General features: G+C 45.0%; 1 protein-coding gene across 3 annotated transcripts in view; it reads left to right on the plus strand.

Annotated features, from left to right (window-relative positions):
• ENTPD2 (ectonucleoside triphosphate diphosphohydrolase 2) overlaps positions 1–25,100 on the plus strand; it is a 52,225-nt gene that overhangs the window by 22,827 nt on the left and 4,298 nt on the right. For 2 of the 3 annotated variants that reach the window (XM_048513280.1, XM_048513281.1), the window contains exons 2-6: positions 13,827–13,944; positions 17,287–17,437; positions 19,679–19,838; positions 21,635–21,862; positions 22,561–22,830. In XM_048513280.1, coding sequence (XP_048369237.1) covers positions 13,827–13,944; positions 17,287–17,437; positions 19,679–19,838; positions 21,635–21,862; positions 22,561–22,830 — 927 coding nt within the window. Of the gene's footprint in view, positions 1–13,676; positions 13,723–13,826; positions 13,945–17,286; positions 17,438–19,678; positions 19,839–21,634; positions 21,863–22,560; positions 22,831–25,100 lie in introns of those variants that run through there. The other variant, XM_048513282.1, reaches the window with a different exon arrangement.

Consider the following 25,100-nt stretch of genomic DNA (forward strand, 5'->3'; position numbering starts at 1 on the left):
ATTTGTAAATAAACAAATTGTACCAGAACTGTTCTGAATCTCCAGAGTTTTTTCCTCGTGGGGAAAATCCAAATGTAAAAAGCTGTTTTCGCCGGGGAAGTTGGGAACATTAAATTATAATGAAATTAGGATGTATTGTAACAAAAACCATGTGTCTGTTATGCATATCAACCTTGGTTTACACATACGATGAATTATTGGCAGTTGTCCTCAGGGGAGTTGGGCGGCTCGTTCTTTTTCTTGCAACTTGGCTTGCAGAAAGGAATTACTTTGCATAAGGAAATGTTCCTGGAGCTGAACATTGATTCCTTCTCTTGATCAGTTGCATCTGGCAATCAGAGGTCTTGGGACATGGAGCTTGGTGGAAAAAATCTGGCTGTGCACCTTTGAGGCAAGCTGGAGCAAGGATGGCACCTCTGGAATCCCCACAAATTGTTGTGGGAGATGGATCTCATGCGTGAGCTATGGGAGAATTGATTTGGGGGCAGGGTCTGGCAGAGGTTTCAGCTACAGATTTAATGTTTGAGAACTAGACTGTCATAGCAATAGGTCCCAAGGCGATCTTTATAGAAACGTTAATCCTGCAGGGCTATAGCTGAATAGCTCCAAGGGAACTGAGTGTAGAAATGGAGAAGAGCTATTAAGATGCACCAATTAATACCAGATGTGCAGGGAAGGATGGGTCCGTTGTTTTGAGTCGCCCTTTATGTTGGAATGTTCAAGAATTATAAGAAAGCCTGTGACCCTATTTCAGCAAGTAGCATAACCAATGCAGATCATGGAGATATAGCAGAAATGGTCTCTCCTCTCTGATTTTCCTTTTATGAAGTTTTGAAAGGTACCGAAAGACAAGCAGGTCCAAATTTCCACTTCAGCACACAGACCCATCACAATCCTATGGAATGTTCATAAACATTTTATCTACCTGAACTGAATGTGTTAGTAGTAGCGCAGCTCCAACAAAGGGGAAAAAATTGAGTTTGAGGATCTATGTACGACCCAAAGCAGGATCAGCCAATCTCAAAAACTCCTAAAAGTTGTGTAAAGAGGGAACTGGTCATACAGGATTGCTGAGAACCATACCTGCAAAAATTTTCTTATTCACCTGAGAGGCAGTCTTGAAGATCCTGGTCAACAGATTTTATATGGGGGGAAGCCATATTTGAATCCGTCCCAGTTTTCCACTCCCAGTAAAAAATTAGCACAATTAAGAACAGGCTGGATTACATTTTCCTTTCTCCATGATAACATTATTTTTTAAATATGCAGGGAAGATTTTATCTGGGTAGGGGAGCTTTAAAAATCCTCATGTGCTTGAACAGGGCCTCATTCTCCTACAGGGACTGACTAGGCCCTGGCACCTTCCCAGAGACGAGCTGCTTGGACTCACCATAACTTTTTTTGGGGAGGGGTTGCACATGGTTGGTTGCTATTGGGTGTTAAAATCTAGCCATAGTTTTTGACATCTGCCCTGGGATTTCCAGGAAGGGTGCTTCAGACCCAACATACCTTAAAAAGAACTCACCTGGATTTTTACTCCCATGGGCTGAACAAAGCAGAAGTGGGTTAGATTCTGGGTGACGCAGAGGCGTAGCAAGGAAGAAGAGCGCCCAGTGCACTAGTGTGTCCTCTGCTCCGTCCTGCCACACCCCTGCCACACCCCAGAACCCCCTCACCACACCCCCACAGGGGTACACGCCCGGTGCATCGCCCCCCTCCAGAGCTACACCTCTGGGGCGATGGGAGGAAGATAAATCTGATGTCTTGTTCCTCTTCCCTTGTCTTGGGCAAACTGCCCATTCTTTTCAGATGTTCAGAGCAACCCTCCCTTTTTAAAAAAGTGCTAAATGGAGGTGAAGGGATAGGAGAAAATGATTTTATAACAGCATAGTCGCATGCCAGTTGGCACTGTTCAGCCAGCCCTGTCCACGAAAACAAAAACTGAACTCAGCTCTGGAGAGAAAATTGTTCATCCAGCACCTTTGTGGGGAGTGTACTTCCACAGTGGCTCAAGCTATGAGCATGAGTATTTGCCCACAGAGGTGGTACAGGAAATTATGGAGTAAGCTTGAGTTTTCAAGGGCAGAAATGAATTGCCTAAAGTGTCCTGTTCCGAGGCATCTCTTACTTGATTCCGAGATATATGAATTTTTTCTTCTTTGCCAAGAGAACCTGAGCCAGAGTATGTAGCATCTTGGGGCTGGGACAGTCCTCATTTCAGGTCCTGCTTTCCATGTGAATTTAGCAGATTGATTTTGGCAAGCCACTGCGTGCCTCAGCTTCCTAGCTTCAATATGGGGCTGATCGGTACAAGTCTCCCCAAAATAGCACGTGGGAAGAGTTCTGAACACTTTCAAGGGCTGTATGCATGTTCAACGTTGTTGGCTAAGCAACTACGTAAACATCACAAGTGTAAAATGTCTTTCAGATAGTGTTGTGAAGGATCGAGTCGACTGCGTACAAAGGGCCAATGCAGACATATCCCTTGGAAAGAGAGCAAGAATTCTGGCTTATTGGTAGAAAAGCAGTGCACAAGCCCTGACAAGAATTGATGTTTGTTGATGGGCTGCAGAACTCAAAGGAATGAAATCATGTCTGCCAGCCTGGCACTGAAGTCTGGTTGGCAACTTTCCATCTGTGCAGGACAATCAATTTGTTGCCTTGAAACGAAGGATGAATCTGCCTCTCAGCAGACAGTTGAAAAAGCCTGGAGTGATATGAACCCCCCACCCCAAGCTGGAATTCCAACAGAAAGGCCATTGCAAATGTCCCAGAAGTCCCTCTGACTAGACCACTGCATGGGCCATGGGACCACTCCAATGAGCTTGGATCCCCTTAGCCTTTCTGCCTGCCCCCATTGCTTTGTGGGCTAATCTCTGGAGAAATGTTAGCAGCTTTGTAGCAGCTTGCATGGTTATGTGGCTACTTTTGAAGGTGGTGATGCCACTCAGGTGAATTCACACCTGCTAGTGCCTGTAGATGTCAGTTTGCACATGATCATTTGTTTACAACTAGCCACCACTGAAGGCTGTTCCACTAGTCATTGTCTATGGCAGTGGTTCTCAACCTTCTTAATGCTGTGACCCTTTAATTCAGCTCCTCATGTTGTGGTGACCCCCAACTCTAACATTTATCCATTTTACAAATGGAGAACACTGATGCAGAGAGTCTTAGGCAACCCCTGTGAAAGGGTCGTTCAATCCCCAAAGGGGTCCTGACCCCCAGGTTGAGAACCACTGGTCTATGGGCTCACTTACAGCTCTGAATGAAAATCTAAGATGAAGGTTTTAAAATGTGGGGGGTTTTTTATTGTAAGCTCCTTAAGGTAGGGAGTGGTTGTCTTAGACTCTGTAAAGCATTAAGCACATTGATAGCATTATATAAATAGCAGTAACAATCATTCTGAATGATGCCCTGGATCTTAAGATTGTGCTGGTTTGGCATGGTTTGGTGCGTGCTCCTTCCAAGTTAGCTTGGCTCTTTCCCAGAGGAACTTGCTCCTGAGTTGCCTAGATCTCTTTACTGGGGATCAAAGTGTCCTCAAGACAGTAAGAACATAAGAACATAAGAACAAGCCAGCTGGATCAGACCAGAGTCCATCTAGTCCAGCTCTCTGCTACTCGCAGTGGCCCACCAGGTGCCTTTGGGAGTTCACATGTAGGATGTGAAAGCAATGGCCTTCTGTGGCTGTTGCTCCCGAGCACCTGGACTGTTAAGGCATTTGCAATCTCAGATCAAAGAGGATCAAGATTGGTAGCCATAAATCGACTTCTCCTCCATAAATCTGTCCAAGCCCCTTTTAAAGCTATCCACAGGTTAGTGGCCATCACCACCTCCTGTGGCAGCATATTCCAAACACCAATCACACGTTGCGTGAAGAAGTGTTTCCTTTTATTAGTTCTAATTCTTCCCCCCAGCATTTTCAATGAATGCCCCCTGGTTCTAGTATTGTGAGAAAGAGAGAAAAATTTCTCTCTGTCAACATTTTCTACCCCATGCATAATTTTATAGACTTCAACTACATCCCCCTCAGACGTCTCCTCTCCAAACTAAAGAGTCCCAAACGCTGCAGCCTTTCCTCATAAGGAGAGGTGCTCCAGTCCCTCAATCATCCCGCATTCAGCCCTTCTCTGCACTTTTTTCTATCTCTTCGATATCCTTTTTTTGAGATGTGGCCACCAGAACTGAACATTAGTGCACCTGCGCGCGGTCGCACTCCACAGCTTTATATAAGGGCATGACAATCTTTGCAGTTTCATTCTCAATTCCTTTCCCTAATTATCCCCAGCATAGAGTTTGGCTCTTTTCACAGCTGCCATACATTGAGTTGACATTCCCATGGAACTATCAACCAAGACTTCAAATCCCTTTCCTGGTCTGTGACTGATAGCACTGACCCCTGTAGCATGTATGTGAAGTTTGGATTTTTTGCCCCTATGCGCATCACATTACATTCTGCCACATTGAACTGCATTTGCCATTTCTTAGCCCACTCACCCTAATTTATCAAGGTCAGCTTGGAGCTCCTCGCAATCCTTTGTGGTTCTCACCACCCTACATAATTTGGTATCATCTGCAAACTTCTACACCACGCTACCCACCCCTACTTCCAGGTCATTTATGAATAGGTTAAAGAGCACTGGTCCCAATACGGATCCTTTGGGGACACCACCTCCCTAAGCATCTCTCCACAGTGAGAAATTTTCCCCATTTACACCCACTCTTTTGCTTCCTGTTTCTCAACCAGTTTTTAAATCCCAAGCAGGAGGACTTCCCCCCTCTTATTCCCTTTCATTGCTGAGTTTCTCACTAATAGTCTCTGAGGTGAGCGAGGAACTTTGTCAAAAGCCTTTTGGAAATCCAAGTAGACAATGGTCCACTGGTTCCCCTGATCCACATGCCTGTTTACATCCCTCAAAAGAACCTCTAGTAAGTTTGTAAGACAGGATTTGCCTCTCTGCAAAAAGCCATGCTGACTCTTTCTCAGCAGGTCTTGCTTTTCTACATGTTTTAATAATTTTATCTTTAATGACAGATTCTACTAATTTACTGCAGGAACAGATGTCAAACTGACTGGCCTGTAATTTCCCGGGTCCCCCCTAGATCCTTTCTTAAAGATTGGTGTGGACATTGGCCATCTTCCAGTCTTCAGGGATGGAGCCTGATTTCAAGGATAAGTTGCTGCCACATTAAAGTGAGAAGATCAGCAATTTCATGCTTGAGCTCTTTTTTTTTAAGAACCTCCTTTAAAGTGAATGCAATCTGGGGCCAGGGGATTTGGGTAACATTTAGTTTATCAATGTATTGCTGCCAGAACCTCTTCCTCCTTTTGTCTGCTACTCACTCTCATCTCTTTGTTAGTTCCCTCGGATCTCAGCCTCCTAAGAAGCTTTTCTGGGTTCCTAGGTGCAGGAATTTTCCTCACCTCCTCTTTTAAGTGAAGACAGATGCAAGGAATTCATTCAGCTTCTTTCTGCAATCTCCCTGTCATCTTTAAGCACACCCTTTGTTCCTTTGTCATCTAACGGGCCTACCTTCCCTTCTTTGCTGGCTTCCTCTGCTTTTGATGTACTTGAAGAACTGTTTGTTGCTGGTTTTGATGTTCACAGCCATGTGTTCCCTCATAATCCTTTTTTTTTGCCTCCCTTACATGACTGCTAACTTGGCTTCTCTTTTGCCACCTATTTGTGTTCTCTCTGGTATTCTTTTATCGAAGTTAAAGTTGGACTTCCATTTTCTAAAAAGACATCTTTTTTTTTTTCCTAATAATTTCCTCAACGCCCCTTTGTTAACCCCATGGTGGCGGCTTTCTTTTGGATCTGGGCTGCTCTTTCCTAACTCAAGTGAACACATTCCAGCTGAGCTTTTCGTGACTGTGTTTTTAAATAACCTTCCAAGCATCTTGGACATTTTTGACTCTCTTTGGATTTTCCCCTTTCAGCCTTCCTCTCTCATGCACTATCCCCCCCTCATCTTTGAGAAATTCTTCTGGAAGGCAACATGTAATTTCACATTAGTAGTTGTCACTTGTTCGTGCATGCAGAGATACTGAATCTGACAGCATTGTGGTCGCTGTTCCCTACTCGACTGGCCCAACAACACTGCACTTCCCGCACTCCTGCGTCTAGGTCCTGGGTCCCACATAGAATTTAGATCTAGGATCATGATTCCTCCCCTGGTTGGTTCCTAGCCAACCATCTTGCTCTAAGCCACAGGTCATTTAGGCATATCCAGGAATGTTCTCTTCACACTATTCCCTGAGCATGCATTTTTTTCCAGTTTATATGGGGATAGTTAAAATGCACTTCTTAATACACACGTATTACATTTTTTGCTTTTGTTGGCCTCTCTAATTTCTTTTTTCCATCTCTAGAATCCTCTTTTGTCGCGCTGCTTTGGTCAGGGGGACTATAATATATTCCTAATGTTTCTAAACTATGGCTTCTACCCCCCTGGTATTGGATATCCCACAGTGCTTGCTTCTGTAGGGGAATCAGCTCCTCCCTGCATTGTCTATTTTTATAGCTGACACTATGCCTTCTCTTTGATGTAGAGGGCCACTCCACCCCCCAATCACTCTTCTGTCCATATCCTTCCTGTAGAGCCTGTAACTCTGGGATAACAGCATCCCACTGGTTCTCCTCATTCCACCACCATGTCTCTGTGATGCCCACTTATATCAATGTCCTCCTTCAAAAACTCTGTATCTGTGCCCTCCCCATTTTAGGCTCCACGCTTTCTACTATTAGCATAGAGACACCTTGTATACTCTGTCTCTGTGTCCCTAACCTGGGATTTATGTGTTTTGCCTCTTAGCCTTTTGTAGACACCTATCACTTATCACATTGCTGTGCTCTCTACTCTTTGTATGTGGTTAATTTAAAAAAAAACCTCCTTCTCTCTGTCTGCATCCCCCATGGACTTCTGTATTCGAATCAAGTCACTCTCAGCTCCTGGGTCGCTTTCCCCAGGGATCCAGTTCTAAAAGCTGTTCTGCACACCTTTTTTAATGTTGAGCTTCAGCAGCCTGGTTCCTCTTGGTTAAGCATGAAGCCTCGTCCCTTTTGCATACAGTGTGGCCTGCTCTTTATCCCAAAAGGTTCCCAGTTCCTGACAAATCTGAAAAACCCTCTGCCTTGCACCTCACCTTTCTCAATCCACGTGATTGGAGACTCCTGTATCTCCGCTACCTAGCTTTCGCAGCTTCCCAAGCGCTGCGGAACAACAGGTAGCATTTCAGAGAATGCCACCTTTGGGGGGTCCTGGATTTTAACCTTTTCCCTAGCAGCCTAAATTTAGCTTCCAGAAACCCTCCCAGCTACATTTCCCAATGTCATTACGGTACCAATGTGGGACTACAACTGCTGACTCCACCCCAGCACTGTCTAACAGCCTATCTAGACGATAGAAGGACATCCGTGACACCTTTCTCTCAGACCAGGCAGGCAAGTCACCATGTCGGGGTCACTTGCACGCCTAATACAAACCCAACTTTCTCTATATTCCTGATGATCGAATTCACCCACTACAAGGAGCTCCCCCACCTCCCAGGGGTATCCTCAGTGCAGAGGATATCTGACCACCAACTAAGGAAGGGGTCCCATCTAAGGGAACATCTTCCCCACCCAAGCAGACTGGCACCCTCTGTCACCCAGACTTCTCATTCTCCATGACATCTGAAGAGATGTCACCTTGGGAGTGGGACCCGGCTGCTGGGTCCCTGAAAGCCTTGTTTGTTGCCCTCTCTGCCTCTCTCAGCTTCTCCAGGTCTGCCATCTTGGCTTCAAGAGAACGGACACGTTCCTTGTATGCCAGGAGCTCATTGCAGCGAGGGCACACCCACGACTTCTGGCCTAGTGGCAGATAGTCATACATGTGACACTCAGTGCAAAACACTGGGAAGCCCCCATCCCCCTGCTGGCTTCCTGCCTTCATATCTGCTTTTGTTTATATAGTGATGAGGTTGTGCTAGACTAGGTCTGATTCCACACACACACGGAAAGGCCCTCCACCAGCATAAATTGTGCCGGTGGAGTCTCAAGGACTGCTTTCACAGCAGCGTGCAAACAGCCCCAACTTTCTCCCCAGAAGGAGAGGTGGCTCTGCACAGAACCGTCTCTCCATCGGCCCCCTCCACTCACCGACCTATCCAGCACTGCCCTGGAGGTCAGAGGGCAGCGTGGGCGTGTTCCCCAGCTGGACGGGGCGGTGAGTGGAGGGAAGGGGGAAAATGGTGTCTTCCAGCGGTGCGGTTCGATGAGCGAGGTTTAAAGCACCGGCTTCATGCCGCTCCAGGGCATTTTTACCATCCCTGGGGCGCTCTATTCTGCCCATGCAGAAAGGGGCTAGGATCTGGGAGACCCAGGTTCAAATCCCTACCCTGCCATGGAAGCTTGCTGGGTGACCTTGGGCCAGTCACACACACACTCAGCCTATCTCAGGGGGCTTCTGTGAGGATAAAAGGGCGAGAAGAAATAACGTAAGCTGCTGTGAGCGTCCACTGGGGAGCAAGGCAGGGTACAAATGAAGTAAATCAATAAACTCATAGGATTAATTTGTCTTTAAATATTAATTGCACCAATAGGTCCCTTAATACCCCTGTGGGTTGTGTGGCCAGCTTCAAGTTAGGAAATCCCTGGAGATTTATGGGTGGAGCCTAAAGAGAGTAGGGTTGAGGAAGTAGAGGGACCTCAGCAGGGTTTATAATGCCACGGAGTCTTATCCTCTAAAGCAGTGGTTCTCAACCTTCCTAATGTTGCGACCCTTTAATACAGTTCCTCATGTTGTGGAAACCCCCAACCCTAACATTTATCCATTTTACAGATGTAGAACACTGATGCAGAGAGTCTTAGGCAACCCCTGTGAAAGGGTCGTTCGACCCCAAAGGGGTCCCGACCCACAGGTTGAGAACCACTGCTCTAAAGCACAGGTGTCAAACTCGCAGCACTCCAGATGTTATGGACTACAGTTCCCATCACCCCCTGCCAGGGGATGCTGGGAACTGTAGTCCATAACATCAGGAGGGCTGTGAGTTTGACACCTATGCTCTAAAACAACCATATTCCTGGGGATGTCCAGGCCCTGCCCAGAGATTCTCATCTCTTCTCTTATGGGTGGTTACCTCCCACTATGCCAGAAGGTAGTGATATGGGATCCAAACTAACACACATAGTTATTGGGGAGCTGGAGGTGGAGGGTGTCCTGTGAGTCAACGTTATCAAAGCAACAGCAGGGTTGAGATTTATTTTATTAGATTTATTGGATTTTATTGGATTTTATTAGATTTATTTCATTAGATTTTGGCCGAAGTCAGGCTCAGGGCAGCTTGCAAATATGGTTAAAACTGCCAGTATCCACAGTGTACATAAATTAGATCTGAAAACAATACATATCCCAGTTCTAAAATGCAATTCCGATGTCAATGCCGAATCAGCCAATAAAACCTATGCATAATAAACACAACCCACCCACCCCAATCTTTATATCTTATTTATGGGGGGAGGGGGCAATGGTTGTGCAAAACGCAGAATGCAATTTGTGCACAAGATGTCATTTATGATTCATGTTTCGGGAGGCTGGCAATTCCTGTTGGAACATCATAGGTTCAGAGAATGGCCTCTACCAAAGGCCCAGTGAACCGTCTCTGTCTTACCGGCCCTGTGGAACTAAATAAGGTCTTGCAGGGCCTGGTGGCAGCTGGCAGAGTTCTACCAGGCAAGAGCCTGGGCCGAGAAAGCCCTGGTTGAGGCCACCTGGACATCCTTAGGGCTGGGACCAACAAAAAAATTACTGTCGGAGGATCAGAGCGTCCTCCGTGGGTGATGTGGGGAGATGTGGTTTCGAAGATATGGGGCCCCCAAACTGCTCAAGGTCTTAAAGGTCAAAACCAGTTATTTGAATATGGTCTGGAATTCAACCAGTAACCAGTGCAGCTGGCATAATATGGATGTGGGGCGAGGAGCCCCACAACTGCTTTCTGGACCAGTTTTATACTCGTTTCTGCCGAAAGATAAAAGTAGAATTGTATATTAGTCTGCCACATCCTGGATCTTCTTTGTTCTAGAATGCTGTGCTTGTGTCCTAGTGCCTTGGGGGCAGAACTAGATTGGCACTTGGACCCGAGTAGAGCATTCTGGAACAAAGAAGATCCAGGATGTGGTGGATTAATATACAATTCTGCTTTTTGTCTTTCAGAGAAAAAGAGTATAGTTTCCAGATCAGTCTTAAAGGCAGGCCTGCATAGAGTGAGTTGTTAATAACATCTTGCCTCCTCTGCTTTACAGAGCCAAGGCAAATGGCTGCAGCCAAGCAGTGTACAGCCTGTATTATCAGTAGGTTTATTGTGTGAATTGGGGAGGCTAGGGGAACATGGAAAAAATATGTCCAGATGATCCAGCTGGCCTCTGTTTGGGAAGAGATCAGTTTTTATTTCTTTTCTTTCACAAAGTCCTGTGAACTAGGATGATGCTTTGTAAACAAGTATATTGTCTAAGTTGCCAGTCATACATTCAGTACAGAATCTTCAGGTAGAGTGCAAGTTTCTTGTTGCCCAGAGCATGGGATACACCTTGCTGGGCTTGCACCACTACTGGCTGGGTCCAAACCAAGACCTTATAGCAATACCAGGGTTGCTAACTTCAGACTGGGGCATTCATGGAAACATGGGAGTGACACCTGGGAAGGACAGAATTTGGGGAGGCTCCATGGAGATGTGATGCTATAGACCCCACCCTCCAAAACAGCGATTTTATCCAAGAGAGCTATTCTCCATTGCCTGGAAGGCACTGGAAGTCAGTTTTAATTCTGTGAAATCTTCAGGACTAGGGTTGCCAAACTCCAGGGGAGGTTGGGGAGGGAATGGACCACTCCCCAAACCCCACCCTCCCATGCCTAAATCTCCAGAGTTAGCAACCCTATCCAGACCCCATCTGGAGGCTGGAAATTTTAGGCAATTCCACAGACCTTGGAGGAGATACTGAGCTCCTGTACAGCTGGTGACTGAGAACAATTCACTGGTACCCTCCACGTACTGCTACAAGCAGTTGCTTGGATCGAGAACTGGCCTCGAAAGGGGAGGAAGCAAATGCACTGCATTATTCCTCCCTCCCACACTTTTCTGCATTCTCTGTGTTTTGAAGCTGGATTAGTATACAACTCAAGAAAAAAATGAAGGAAGCATTCGGGAAGGAATTGCTCTTCGCCCCCATTTTCCACTGCCCTGTGTGCACGTGTTCGGTGCCATCAAGTCATTTCTGATTCAGGGTGGCAGAATCAGTGTCCTCCCAAATGTCCTATTGTGTACAGCCTGGCTCAGGCCTTGCAAACCGAAGGCTGTGGCTTCTCTCATAGGGTCAGTCCCTCTCATGTTAGGTCTCCCTCCTTTTCCAGCATGATGCTCTTTTCTGCTGACTCTTGTCTTCTCACAATGTGACCAAAGTTTAGTCTTTTAGCTTCCAGGAAGAGTTCTGGCTTGATCTGATCTAGAACCCACTTATTTGCCTTTTTGGCAATCCATGCCATTCATAAAACTCTCCTCCAACACCACACTTCAAAGGAATCCACTTTCCTCTGTTCCGCTTTCTTCACTGTCCAACTTTCACACTTAAACATAGTAACAAGAGATACTATGGCTTCTCTGTACCAAGTGGTACACCCCGCATCCCATTTGACCCAAACTGATGAAAGGTTTCGTGTGCTCTGTTGTCAATGGCCAAATGTGGCATTGGGGATTCTCTGCTCTGGTGCCCTTGACTTTGGAGTTTTGGAAACTCTTGGTTCTGTGCTCCTTAAAGTAAGAACAGGGGTGAGTAGGAGAACCTGAGAGGGTCCTCTTTAGAGGTTTCACTTTGCCGGTGTGGGTGGAAAAGGAGGTGGGCCTTGGTCCAGAGAAACTTGAGCTCACGATTCCTTCCATCTGCTGTGAGCTGCTGGTGATGGCTTTTGACAGGCAGTCCCTCATCTGGAAAAGAGGGAAGATGCTGTGAGGCCCAGCAAAAACTTATATGGGAACTGCTTGGAGGGAGAGGAGTGGTGTCACGCTGCCAGTGCTGGGAAAAGTGTGGAGAATCAGATTTCATATGTTGCATCCAGATCACCAGCTAGATCTCTGGCTGCTGGCCTCTCCTGGCGGTTGTCAAGTGCTTTTAAAAATTTAAAGAGTTTAACGTAATCGACAGATGATTTTAACAATAAATAGTGCTGGGATTTGAAATGTTGTGACTCTTTGTGAGCAAAAAACAGAGCACGAGAATTATAATGAACTCCCCCCCCCCCCAATCAGGTGTTCCCTTTTTTTCTTGTTGGCATGGCGATGCTGTGATTAAAAGCAAAGTTTACTCCGGTGTCCTGATCTTTGGAAACACACGGTGAGACTCTTGGTAAATAAAAGCTCTATTTATAGAACATGGCTGGTAAATCCCTAGATGGTCAAAAGCTCAGGCATGCTTGGGATCCATGCCCTTGTTTGGCGCACTCTGTTTTCTCAAGAACTGTGTGTCTCCTCCTAGGTGATCTTTTTCCACCAGAAAGCCCTTGCCAGTTGTGCCAAGGAGCTAGCCAAATCCTGGTTTTGCTCTCCACCAAAGGACAAAGTCTGGGAAATTAGCATGGGCACAGCAGCTTCACGCTGGAGTGACCTTGTATCCTGTATTGCATGATACATTAAGAAACACTCTGCACATGCTCTGAAACTCTGCCATTGTTCCAAAATACAGCCAGCCATAACCCTGAGCATCCAGTCACTCTTCCTAGTACGTAGAGGACAGAACTTGATATTGCTGGATCCTAGTAATCCCTCTCTTATTTCCGGAGGGGTCTAAACCTTTCTTTGCCTGCCAATTTAACTTCTGATTTCCAAGATGGTTTCTATCTGGATGAAAAAACTGAAGACAAGGACCATGATTTTGTGACATGCTATCCAGTTCTTCCATGATGCATACTCCTGGGAAAGGGGCATTTACAGGCAAGAGGTGGGGGGCAAACAAGGGGTTAAGCTATCCCATGCTCCTCCCTTGCAAGTGCCTTGCTTACTGCTCTTGCAGGCCTGTTTTCTCAAACAGGTGTGTGGGGTGGTGGTGGTTTTAATGGAAGGCAAACCGTCCCCTTCAGTGCACACTAATTCATACCTGCCTGTACCTCTCTGCAGCCCCCCAGCAAAACTCATTTCTGGTTTCCAAGATTTTTTCATCTGGGGGAAAAAATGGAAATGAAAGACGAGGATCATGTTTTTCTGAGATGCTGCCCAGTTCCTCCATCGTGCACAAAGCTGACCATGCATGTTGCAGTATTAAGGGTTCATCAATGGATTATAAAAATGTTTTTGTATCTGGAGTGGTACCCTGTTCTCATTCTGGGGCTTTAGTATCCTTCCACAAGGAGCCTGTGGCAGTGGAAACATTCGAGCCTCTGACAGTGGAAACATTAGGGAAGGCCTAATAAGTTCTTTCCCGAGTCTGACTCGACTCTCCCCTTAACCATTGCTTTTAGCTTTGTAGAAAGGCACGAGATATTCTAATCTTGGATCTTCTCTGACCTTATTTGGCCTTCAGGTTTATCAACTCTGACAGGGGTTTCTATTATCTCAGAGGGTGGGGGTAGGGAGAAAGAGTCTTCCCCAATTCCTGCAACCCAAGGCTTGGAACTGAATGTGGAACCTTCCACTCACAAAGTCAGAGCTCTGTTATTGGACTATGAACCAACCTTGTGGGATGCTTCAGGCCTCAAGTGAAAGTCACTCCTTGCATTTCATGCCTTGATCTGTAATCCAGACGTGGAGACTGGCAAACCAATCTAACTCCTCTTTTCTTTCTCTCTCTGCATGAATGTAGTATGGAATTGTTCTGGATGCTGGATCTTCCCACACCGCCATGTTTGTGTATAAATGGCCAGCTGGCAAGGAGAACAACACAGGGATTGTCAGTGAGCACAGCATGTGTGATGTGAAAGGTAAGAGGTTCTGCTGGGCATCCATTTGCACAAAAGGTGTTGGGTTGGAAATCTAACATCTTGTTGTAGGTGTGATAAACGGGAGGGGGGGGGGGGCTGGAACTGCAGGCGGTAGTTCATTCTAAAGATGCATTTGGTGGCAAAGAGATTCCACGTAAGCAGCTGCAGCTGCTTTGAATAGCCGCTCTCGTTCAAGCGGTGGTGGCTTGTGAGCCAATCACAGTTGTTCAGACCCGTAAATGGTCTTGCAAGTGGGATGAAAATCATGAAAGGTCTGTGACAGAGGCCTATATAGGGACATGGGGTCACCTGGGTCCCTGGGCGCATACCTTTTGGTCACGTGGGGGGGGGCACTGGGAACCCCCATCATGTGACCCCCGACCACCACCACCCCGCCTCCCTGCAGGCTGGCTTTTGCCTTCCCCAGGCTCTGCTGGCCTGTATAGAAGCTAGGGGCGGGGCTTGATGGTGGGTGGCCGTGGGCGTGGCTCAGTAAGGGGTTTTCTCTGGTTTGTGGTCTGAGCTGCCCCAGTTTAGCAAACAGCAAACAGCTGGTCCGCTTTCTCAGCCATGTGCCACCTGGGGCCTGGCAGAAGGGCCTCTTGCCTCTGCTTCAGAACTATGCTCTTTATCAGAAGTCCTTCTTGGGGTGCTTGGCTGGCAGAACTGAGGAGGGCCTTTCTTGCAGTGTCTCCCAGTCTTTGCAATGCCTGCCCACGATGGCAGGTAGCTGGCACCTTGTGTGTTTTGTTTCAGGTGCTAGTTGAAGACCTGTTTCTTCAGGCTTTTGGTATGCAGAGTTGGGGGTTTTTTTGGCAAAGGATTTAATTTTAATTTTAATGCAGTCATAGACCAGATACCCATGATTAATCAAATAAGACTTAAAATTCCTAATAAAAATCTACATAATCTTTAAAACAATAATAAAACCCTCTCTATAAATTACTAATTAATCAAAACTATTAACCAAATAACTGCATATGAGATCTAAATTAGCTCAGTAATTTATGACACTTATCAGTGCACAAAATAATGCTATTTGCTTGGATATGGCAAGGGGTTTGGAGAGGTAACGTTTTCATGCCCTTTTGAAGCTGTTGCTGGCTTTTGTTTTGATACTAGTTATGTGGGTTCCTGTTTTTAACAAGCATTAATTAAGAATTTGCATTCCATATGGCTTCTGTGTAAATGGGCATTTTGGGTTTAGGTGCCTAATCACTTTGTGTTTGATCTATTTCTCATGGCTCTTGGGCAGTTCTTTCATGATACACAAAGGAACACCATCAGAACATGACTGCATAATTGTGCTGGTTGGTTTCGTAACATGCATTTGAGTTGGCAAACTGGAGGCACCTTTGGTGGCAGCATGAGAGGGGAGCTGGCTCAGGGATGCGCCCGGCCACACCTCCCACATAACAAAAGGGGTTGCCCATCCCCACCCCATCCATCTTTGTTCTCTTCCCTTTTCCCATGGAGTCTTAAACAAAGGACTCCTGGGTAGTGCCAACTTGAAAGCAAATTCTCAATAGCCTCGTGCTGGCATTGGCTGAGCAATAGGGCACAAAAGGCCCAGATGATGATCTGAAAAACATAATAGAATGTGAATAGTGAAAAGAGGAGAGGTAAGGAAGTACCAACCACACGCCCTCGGTTGGGCACACTGCCCTTCCCAGACCAAAAGCTGGCACCAAGATCTGAAGAAAACTTCCCCAAAACCTGACTCAGCGGTGCCTGAAGTTCAGTTTAATCCTGGCTGAGCCACAGTCTTTCCGAAGCAAGTGCTGTATCAACAGGAGCATCAGTTTCCTGGAAAAGCCTGTAGCAGGCTAGTGGTGGGAGAAAGCCACACAGCGAGAGCTGGAAGCTCAGATGGGTGGGGAGCACAGCTGCCAGTGGGGCTTTGGCTAGGTCCAGGCATGCCAGCAATACTTCACAGGCAGCCAGATATGAAAATGCCCTCAGTTGCGGGGTGGTATGAAGATTCACTTCAGGTTGGCATCCTACATTCCTCCAAAGAACCCACAGTATTGTAGCTGGTTCTCTCCTTACCAAAGCCTTGTCAGGTTAGTTGCAAGAAAATGACTGGACCAAGCCCCCCCCCCCCCCACCCCCCACGTCTCCTTGTCAATTGAGTTGGCATTTGAGCGATTGCTTCTCTTCTAAAGAAAGTTTCTTATGTTGAGAGCTATAAAAATATTTTCAGACACGACCTGAGTTTATATTTACTCCATATTTTCCAAATGGTAGCTCTAACAAGGGCTCATTCCGCACATGCAGAATAATGCACTTTCAAACTGCTTTCAGTGCTCTTTGAAGCTGTGCGGAATAGCAAAATCTACTTGCAAACAGTTGTGAAAGTGGTTTGAAAACGCATTATTTTGCGTGTGTAGAAGGGGCCAAAGTGATTTTTAAAGTCTACATTCACCTTCACTTTGCCATAAAAATAACATTCTGGATAAAACATTCGTCTTAATCGCAGATATTCTTCCCAGCAAAGATAATGACAAATTATCCTGTCTTGATGTATCTTTTTTAACTTCATTCCATGACTTAACCGAGGTATTTTGAAATCATATGAAATTCATATTTGTCAAAGTAATACTCAGATATTTTACCTGGTGGAGGTTGCTGGGTGGCACCACAGTGGCCCCACCCCCAACTTTTGGATTGCTGTGGATTGAGCTTGTGCTGTCTGTGAAGTATAGATTGATTTCACCCGTTTTATAAAGTTCATCATGTTTATCATTTTCGATTTAAACCAGAGGCTTTTGCGGGGGCGGGGGTGGGGGGACTAATGGACAAACAACTAGAAAAGAGTCATGGAAATTTGTATTTATGCATGCCCATGGTAACAAGATTATTATTTACTCAAAAATGGAAAGGTCTACATTACCTATGATAGAAGAATGATTGATGAAAATAATGGAATTTGCAGAGACGGCTAAACTTACTTCTTTTATCAGAGAAAAGACAGGATCTTCATTTATTACTGACTGGAAACCCTTTACAGATTTTTTGTACAAAACAGAAAAAAAAATGAACTATTGATTTGTGGATATGATGATCAAGAAACAAAATGAATCAGATAACAGAAAAAAGATAGGGTTGTTTTCTGTTTTGCAGCTATGAAGAAAGTGTTAAGTTTGTAATGTTACTTGCATTTGTCATTGAGAAAATCAGAAGCGTCTTCTTTATATATATCTGCTTTTTATTGTGCTTTCATTTTCTTTCCCCCCGTGGTATATCTTTTTTCTTTTAGCCCTTGTCAATTTTTAATTTTTTCATATAAAAATCTTTCAATCAAAAAAAAAAGAACCTCCCTTTGTCCCCTTGAATCTGCAGGTGGCGGAATCTCCAGCTATGCTGCAGACCCCCCAGCTGCTGGGCAGAGCTTGACAGCCTGTCTAAATCAGGCCCTGAAGGATGTCCCAAAGGAGAGGCACGCGCTCACCCCGCTTTATCTGGGAGCCACGGCTGGCATGCGGCTGCTGAAGTGAGAATTCACAGGCTGACTTGGTACCTTTTGGGCACGTGCAAAAGATCCCTGTGGTGAAATCACGACACTCTCTTTTAATCCTGAGATCTTATTCTCATGAACTATTATCCCTTGTCCATTTGTTCTGCCTTTCTTCAAGAGGTCCAAAACTGATCAAGAAGGTCCACCAGTGGACCAAACCAAAGATCCATCTAGCCAAGCAAGCTGCTCCCCACATTGGCCCACCAGGTGCTTCTATTAAGCTCATAAGCAGGATGGCCTTCCCCTTTTGTTTATTCCAGCATCTCGGTCCACCTCTGGGAATGCTGCCTCTGCTTCCACTAAGCTATCATGCTAGTTAAGAATGTAATGTTTCATGTAGTCCAGCATCTTGTTTCTTACAGTAGCAACCAGATACTCCTGGGAAGCCTGCAAGCAGGGCAAAAAAACCAACAACAACCCCACCCTCCTTGCTGCTCAGCCCTGGCTACTATTGTTCAGAGGGAGAAACCATTTCTGAATTCAGCTTTTAGCCTTCATGGCTACTAGCACCTGATGGACTTCTCTTCCACAGATTTCTGTATTCCCCTTCTAACAGCATCTGTGCTTGTGGCCATTCTTGCACCCTGTGGCAGCAAGTTCCACAAGTTAAATCCTGTGTTGCATGAAGAAGTTCCTCCTTTTCTCTGCTTTTATGTATTACTTGTCAACTTCACTGGGTGTCCTGGTATTGAGGGAGAGGGAGAAAAAGTTCTTTCTGTCCACGCCTTGTGTGATTTTGTAAGGCTGCAACATTTCTCCCATTTAAATATACAGTGGTAGTCATACTTGTGTATGTATTCATGTTAACAAAATTCCTGGGATGCATTCTCACACTACCTGTTGTAAGTTAGATCATAGACATCGGCACCCTCTAAACATCTGGCTGCAACAGGCAGTTTGACATACCGCACCACTACATAGGGTTTGAAGCCCCCTTTCTGACTGTGGTCCAGATGACTGGGAATGCTCTTCTGCTACCTGCTAAGATCTCCGTAATGGCTGGGTCTGAAAGGCACACTTGCACTTGTGTGTTTTCGCCAATCCCTTCAGCAGCATGACGTTCAATGAATAAAAGTCCCACTGCAGATCACATACCACAAATGGGACTATTGTGGTGTAGCTCCTGTTCTTTTCGAAAGGGTTCATGCAGGATAAATTTCTGGTGGGTTGTGCCTACACCAAATCTGTTCTCTCTTTACTACCCTTCCCAACTCTTGAAAGCGGATGCCTGATGCACCAGCTTCTGGACTTTTCGGCAGGGCTCAACCCACATTTATGTACAGTGGAACCTCGGTTTTCATTTCTTTTCATCTGAAAAGAATCAATGAAAACTAAAACCGATGAAAACTGAGGCAAACTTTTCCATAGGAATCAATGTAAATCCAATTAATCCGTTCTAGGCACTCCAAAAACACATTTTTTTGGTGAATAAACATAGTGTTTAATGCTGAAAACAGTAACAAACAATAACACTGGGACCAGCTTCAGAGCCAGTGGACCAATGTCGCACCAGAAAGCTGTCCAAAGAGGTCTGTTTCTGACGCCTTTTTAAGATTTGTCTGAAATGGGGCAAGACGTTGTCATTAAACAAGTTGTAGACACGGCCTGCGACAGCTTGGTCCGGGTGATTTTTCTCCACAAACCCCTGCGCCTTCCTGCAAATCGATGAAAACAGAGGCAAATCGATGAAAACCGAGACAAATTTTTCACTGAAAAAAATCAATGAAAACCAAAACCAAAGAAAACCGAAGGCAATGAAAACTGAGGTTCCACTGTAGTTCTGAGACATTGGAATATGTAGGTGAACCTGAAAACAGGCCCCTGATCTAGATAGCATGTCAAGTGCTGTCAAGTCACAGCCCAAGTATGATGACCCCAACAAGGGACTTTCAAGGCAAGTGTGAAGCAGAGCTAGTTTGCCATTGCCTTCCTCTGCAGAGTCTTCCTTGGTGGTCTCCCTTCCAAGTAGCAACCCTGCTTAGCTTCTGAGACTGGATGAGATCAGTCTATGCCAGTGGTGGCAAACCTTTGGCACTCCAGATGTTATGGACTACAATCCCCATCAGCCCCTGCCAGCATGGCCAATTGACCATGCTGGAAGGGGCTGATGGGAATTGTAGTCCATAACATCTGGAATGCGAAAGGTTCGCCACCATGGGTCTATGCCATTCTGCCTTCCCTCCCCTGACCTCGACTACTGTGTTCAATTCCCTACAGCCTCACTGACCCCCAGGCTTCAAACAATGTCCTTGGAGCTGTGGCCACTACCCTGAAGGAGTATCCCTTTGACTTCCGAGGAGCAAAAATACTATCAGGAGAGGATGAGGGTGTCTTTGGCTGGGTCACGACCAACTATCTCTTGGAGAACTTCATTAAGGTAGAGCGCAGTTTATGGCTTCTTCTTCTGGGGGTGCAAAAAGGTTGAGAGGCTAACTAATATGGGTTCTTTTTGGTGGACCTCACTGGCCAGACTTACTGGCCCCTTCCGCACACGCAAAATAATGCATTTTCAAACCACTTTCACAATTGTTTGCAAGTGGATTTTGCCATTCCGCACAGCTTCAAAGAGCATTGAAAGCAGTTTGAAAGTGCATTATTCTGCATGTGCGGAAAGAGCCTCACTGTTTTGAGTGTGTGGTTAGAGGTGATAACTCCACCATGGACATAAGAGACATTTCTGGTGTTTTTGCAAAACCGTTTGACCTTTTCCAAATCCTCATGGAGACTTCAGTGGGTGTTGGAAAAGGCAAGAGATAACTTGAATGCCAAGGGGCTGACTCACTGCTGATAAAGCCTGTGGCTCACAGAGGCCATTTCAGAATCTCTTAAGCATCAGAGATATCGTGCTTTGGAGTGGCTCCATCTGAGGTGAGAAGGATGGATACAAACAACACTAATAAATAAAACAAGAAATGTGGCTGAGAATTAATAGCAGGGTCACATTCCTCCCTGGCTTCAGTTGGTAGAGCTGGAATGATGATGAAAAAGAATATTTATTTCCTGCCTCTGTCTCCTGTAAGGAGTCTCAAAGTGACTTACAAACATCTTCCATTCCTCTCCTCGCAACAGATACATTGTTTGGTAGGTGAGGTTAAGAGAGTTTGAAAAGAACAATGACTAGCCCAACGTCACCCAACAAGCTGCATGTGTAGGAGCGGGAAATAAGCCCAGTTTGCCAGATAAGAGTTCACCTCTCATGTGGAGGAGTGGGGAATCAAACCCAGTTCTCCAGATTAGAGTCCACTTCTTTTAACCACTACACCACACTGGCTCTCCTGCAACTAGTCATGAGAGATTCCAATCCTTACCCAGGGCTAATTTACAACATTTAACACTGTTACAAAACTGAAATAATTGGGATAAAACTTTGAGCATTCAGAAAATGCTATATAAATGCTATATATATGGGAAATATTCTGATTTTGTCAGCATGAGAGTAAACACAAGAAATGGAGGGGTTTTAATCAGGGGCTTGCATATACATGTTACATGATATCCCTGGCCATATCGACTGTCTCAAACTCCATATTGTCACCACAGCCCATGGATGTGCTTAATAAGGTATTGGGTATGTGGCTGTATTTTTCCTCCACTTGCTAAATTAATAGGAACTTTGTGGGCACAGTTTACATTAAGAAAAGCACATAAGAAGAATGGTTAAACCCCATTTCCTAATATTACCAGTTTGATCTGATTCATCTTCGGTGGCTTTATATATATATATATGTCCTTTATATATGTTTATATATATATATAAAGCCAGCACGCAGGAAGATCCATCTGATCAAACTGGTAATATTAGGAAATGGGGTTTAACCATTCTATATATATATAGATTCTATACCATTCTATATATAGAACACACACACACACACACACACACACACACACACACACACACACACACACACACACACACACACACACACACACACACACACACACACACACACACACACACACACACACACACACAGAAATACAGAAAATCACAGATATGCCACTTCTGATTTTGCTATAATAAAGTGCAGAAAAAATACAGGAAATTTTGCTATAATAAAGTGCAGAAAAAATACAGAAAATCACAGATATGCCACTTCTGATTTTGCTATAATAAAGTGCAGCTTTTACTAATCTGTGCTTCTCTTTGCCCCATTTCTTCCCTTCCTCCAGTACGGCTGGATTGGGCAATGGGTCCATCCAAAGAAAAAGACTTTGGGGGCCATGGATCTGGGGGGAGCCTCCACCCAAATCACCTTTGAAACTCAGGAGGAGATTGAGAGCCCCCACAGTGCAATGACGCTGCAACTGTATGGACAGACATACAAAGTCTACACACACAGTTTTCTGTGCTATGGCAGGGATCAGGTCCTCAAGAGGCTTCTGTCCAAGGTGCTGAAGGTAAGGAGAGGTGGCTGCCAGCCAGGAATAAATGGGCATTCGTTGGGGTGGGTGGTTTAAGTTTAAGCTGTTTTATAGCAGGTCAGTCCAGCAGTGTATCTACCCCAGTACCGTCTCCTTTGACTGACAGTGGCTTTCAGGGTCTCTGGCAGAGGAGGTTTTTCTTAACATCCCTGATGCTTTTAACAGGAGACATCAGCAATTGAATGTATGTGCCATGAATGGGCTCTCTGGTTCTTCGCTAACTACATATATGTATTGTGTCTGTATGAATTGTCTATAAGGGGCTGCCTAGTACTAAGCTAGATCATTAGTACATTTCAAGGCAGTATGGTCTGCTGTAATGGACACCAGCAGTTCAAGTCCCCAAGTTGAAAAAAATATTTTTCCTAACACTTGAGATTCTTTTAGCAGAAGATGCTGGGAATTGAACTTTGGAATTTCTGCGTGCAATGCAACAGCCTAGTCTCTGAACCACGACTTCCCTTTCAGTGAACTGTATTGCAGGCATTTTTGTAGCGACTTTAAATTTTCTTGAATGCCTTTCTGGAAGACGATGCTTGCCATCTGTCTTTTTTTTTATTGCTTTTATTAAAAATAAAATGTTGTTGATCAAAGGCACCTTTTAATCAATCGAAATGTTTGTTTCTAACCAATTACTTGTCGCAAGCCCTAATTATTGTTTCCACTTGTACAAGGATGCAAGGTATGCCCTGAAAGTGGAGAACCCTTGCTGGCCCAGAGATTACAAGAGGAATTTCACAATAGAGACCATCTATGACTCACCGTGCACCACTGCAGAGAAGCCCACCAACTACTTCCCCACGGCCATTGTGAACATGAGAGGCTCTGGAGACTCAGCCCTGTGCCGCCAGCGCATGGACAGCCTCTTCCGCTTCACAGGCTGCACCTACAAGAGCTGCTCCTTTGATGGCATCTTCCAGCCCAGTGTCTCAGGAAACTTCATTGTGAGTAGCTCAAAAGACCTGGACATGCAGCTCAGAAGAGTTTGGATTCATACCCAGCTTTTCTCAACCACAAGGAGTCTCAAAGCGGGTTACAAACTCCTTTCCCCTCCTCTCCCCAAAATAGACACCTTGTGAGGTAGGTGGGTCTGAGAGAGTTCTGAAGAACTGTGCTTAGCCCGAGGTCCCCTAGCTGGAATGTAGGAGTGGGGAAACTAATGTGGTTCCCCATTTAAGAGTCTGATGCTCAGGTGGAGGAGTAGGGAATCAAACCTGGTTCTCCAGATTAGAGTCCACCTGCTCTTAACCACTACACCACACTGGCTCTCTAATGCTGGAGGCAACAGGCTTTTCTTGAACCCAATCTCAGCTGCACTATTTTTATTTAGATAATTGCACTCAACTTTTCTCCCTCCGTGAAGACCCCAAGTGGCTTGCAACATGTTATTGTTGTCCCCTCCTCCCCATTTCATCCTCACAGCAACCACCACCCTGTGAGGCAGGGGAGGCTGAGTGCGACTGATCCTCTTCTCACACAGAGGCAGAGGGACCAACCACATAATTTTGTGGTGGGAAAAGGTCTGTTCTTGAGTGCCCAGATAAAGACAGTGTCTGCCCCCTTGTGGAGAGTTGTCCTGGCAAAAGTATATTTTCAGAACACACAGACTTTGCAGTGGCCTGATCCACTGCTGGCATCTGGTTGAATGATGCTGAACATGGATCCTGCAGTTTGCTGGTGATCCCCTGTAGAATTTCAGGAGGTCTCTGAGCCAGCAACCATAATACTGGGGGGAAATGCTGAATATGTTCCCTGGGTTGCAGCAGCACAAAGCCAACTGTAATAAGACTATGGACAGGTAGGACAAAACTTGGAGAAAGTACAGGACTTTATTAAAGTCCTGTATTTTATTAAAAAAATAAGATTTGTTTTATCAACCAAGAATTACAGAAAAAGAAAAGAAGACAAAGTAGAAGTTTAGTAGAAGTAGAACAAACATAACAGTAATAACAATCAGAACAAACATAGCAGTAATAACAATAATACATTTTAAAAGTGGTTATATAAAATGGTAAGTAGAAGACTCTTGGTTGGTTTGATGAGATAGCCATGGCTTCCTTTCCTTGGCTCTTGAATGTTGATCACTAATATTTTCTAGGCGTATGAGCCACAATTTGGCCATCTAGTCCTCAAAAATAGTTTGGTGTTGGAAAGTTCCATCATCACAGCTGACTTATGGTGATCCTGTTGGGTTTTCAAGGCAAGAGATGTCAGAGGTGGTTTGCCATTGTCTGCTTCTGCATCGCAACTCTGGTCTTCCTTGATGGTCTCCTATACTAATACTAACCAGGGCTGACCCTTTTTAACTTCTGAGATTGGCTGAGACTGGGCTAACCTGGACTCAGCAATTAGAAGTAGTTCCACTGGGACTCGAACCCAAGACCTTCTGTGTGTAAAGCAGACCTGATAACCACTCAACTATGGACCACCGTCTTAAAATGAAGTTTTGACACATTCTTACTCCATCTCCCACTCCCAGTAGTGTGGCAAATTCTGTGAGAGACGAGCCCACTGCAGCCTCACCCTACCATCCAGTTTGGATGCTGCCAGTCATAAGAACATAGGTCCTTCTGGTATTGGACCAAAGCTCCATCCATACCTGCATTGCATTTCTGATAGTAGTCAACCAGCTACTCCTAGGATGCCACTGGCCAAATATTTTTATTTTTTTTTAAATATAGTCATACATTGCAAAATTTAACAAGATTTGTTACAGAAAATTAACAAAAAAGAAAAAGGAGCCTAAACCCCTCTTGTTATGGTTTCGTTCAAACAACTAAATATCTGCTTATCTGCAGTAGTGTTCTCTTCTCCGTTATTGCAGTCTCCTTGTTACAGTCTACTGAAAGAAAGCAAATTTCATATTTTACACATTTGGCTATAGCCTGTAGCTAGATAGTGAGAAGCATTAGAGTTAAAAAAGAAAAAAAAGAAAGAAGAAAGGGAAGAAGAAAGAAAGAAAGAAAATAAGGAAAAAAAATGAGTAATAATATAAAAGACTTCCCCCCAAGCTCCTTGACATTTATCTTTATACAAGTTTATATCATATATAAGTAATATCTGTATTTTCTGTAATTATTTTGCACTCACATTTGCTTTTATATCATTCCCATTACAGGGAAAGAAAAAAAAATATTAGGTTCACCATCGGAATGTTTCGGCAACTGGCAAGGTTAAAAACCTCAGCTCAACAGTGTTGTGTGAACATCAGTGA

This window comes from Sphaerodactylus townsendi, linkage group LG12 (assembly GCF_021028975.2).
Source record: "Sphaerodactylus townsendi isolate TG3544 linkage group LG12, MPM_Stown_v2.3, whole genome shotgun sequence".
Taxonomy (NCBI): domain Eukaryota; kingdom Metazoa; phylum Chordata; class Lepidosauria; order Squamata; family Sphaerodactylidae; genus Sphaerodactylus; species Sphaerodactylus townsendi.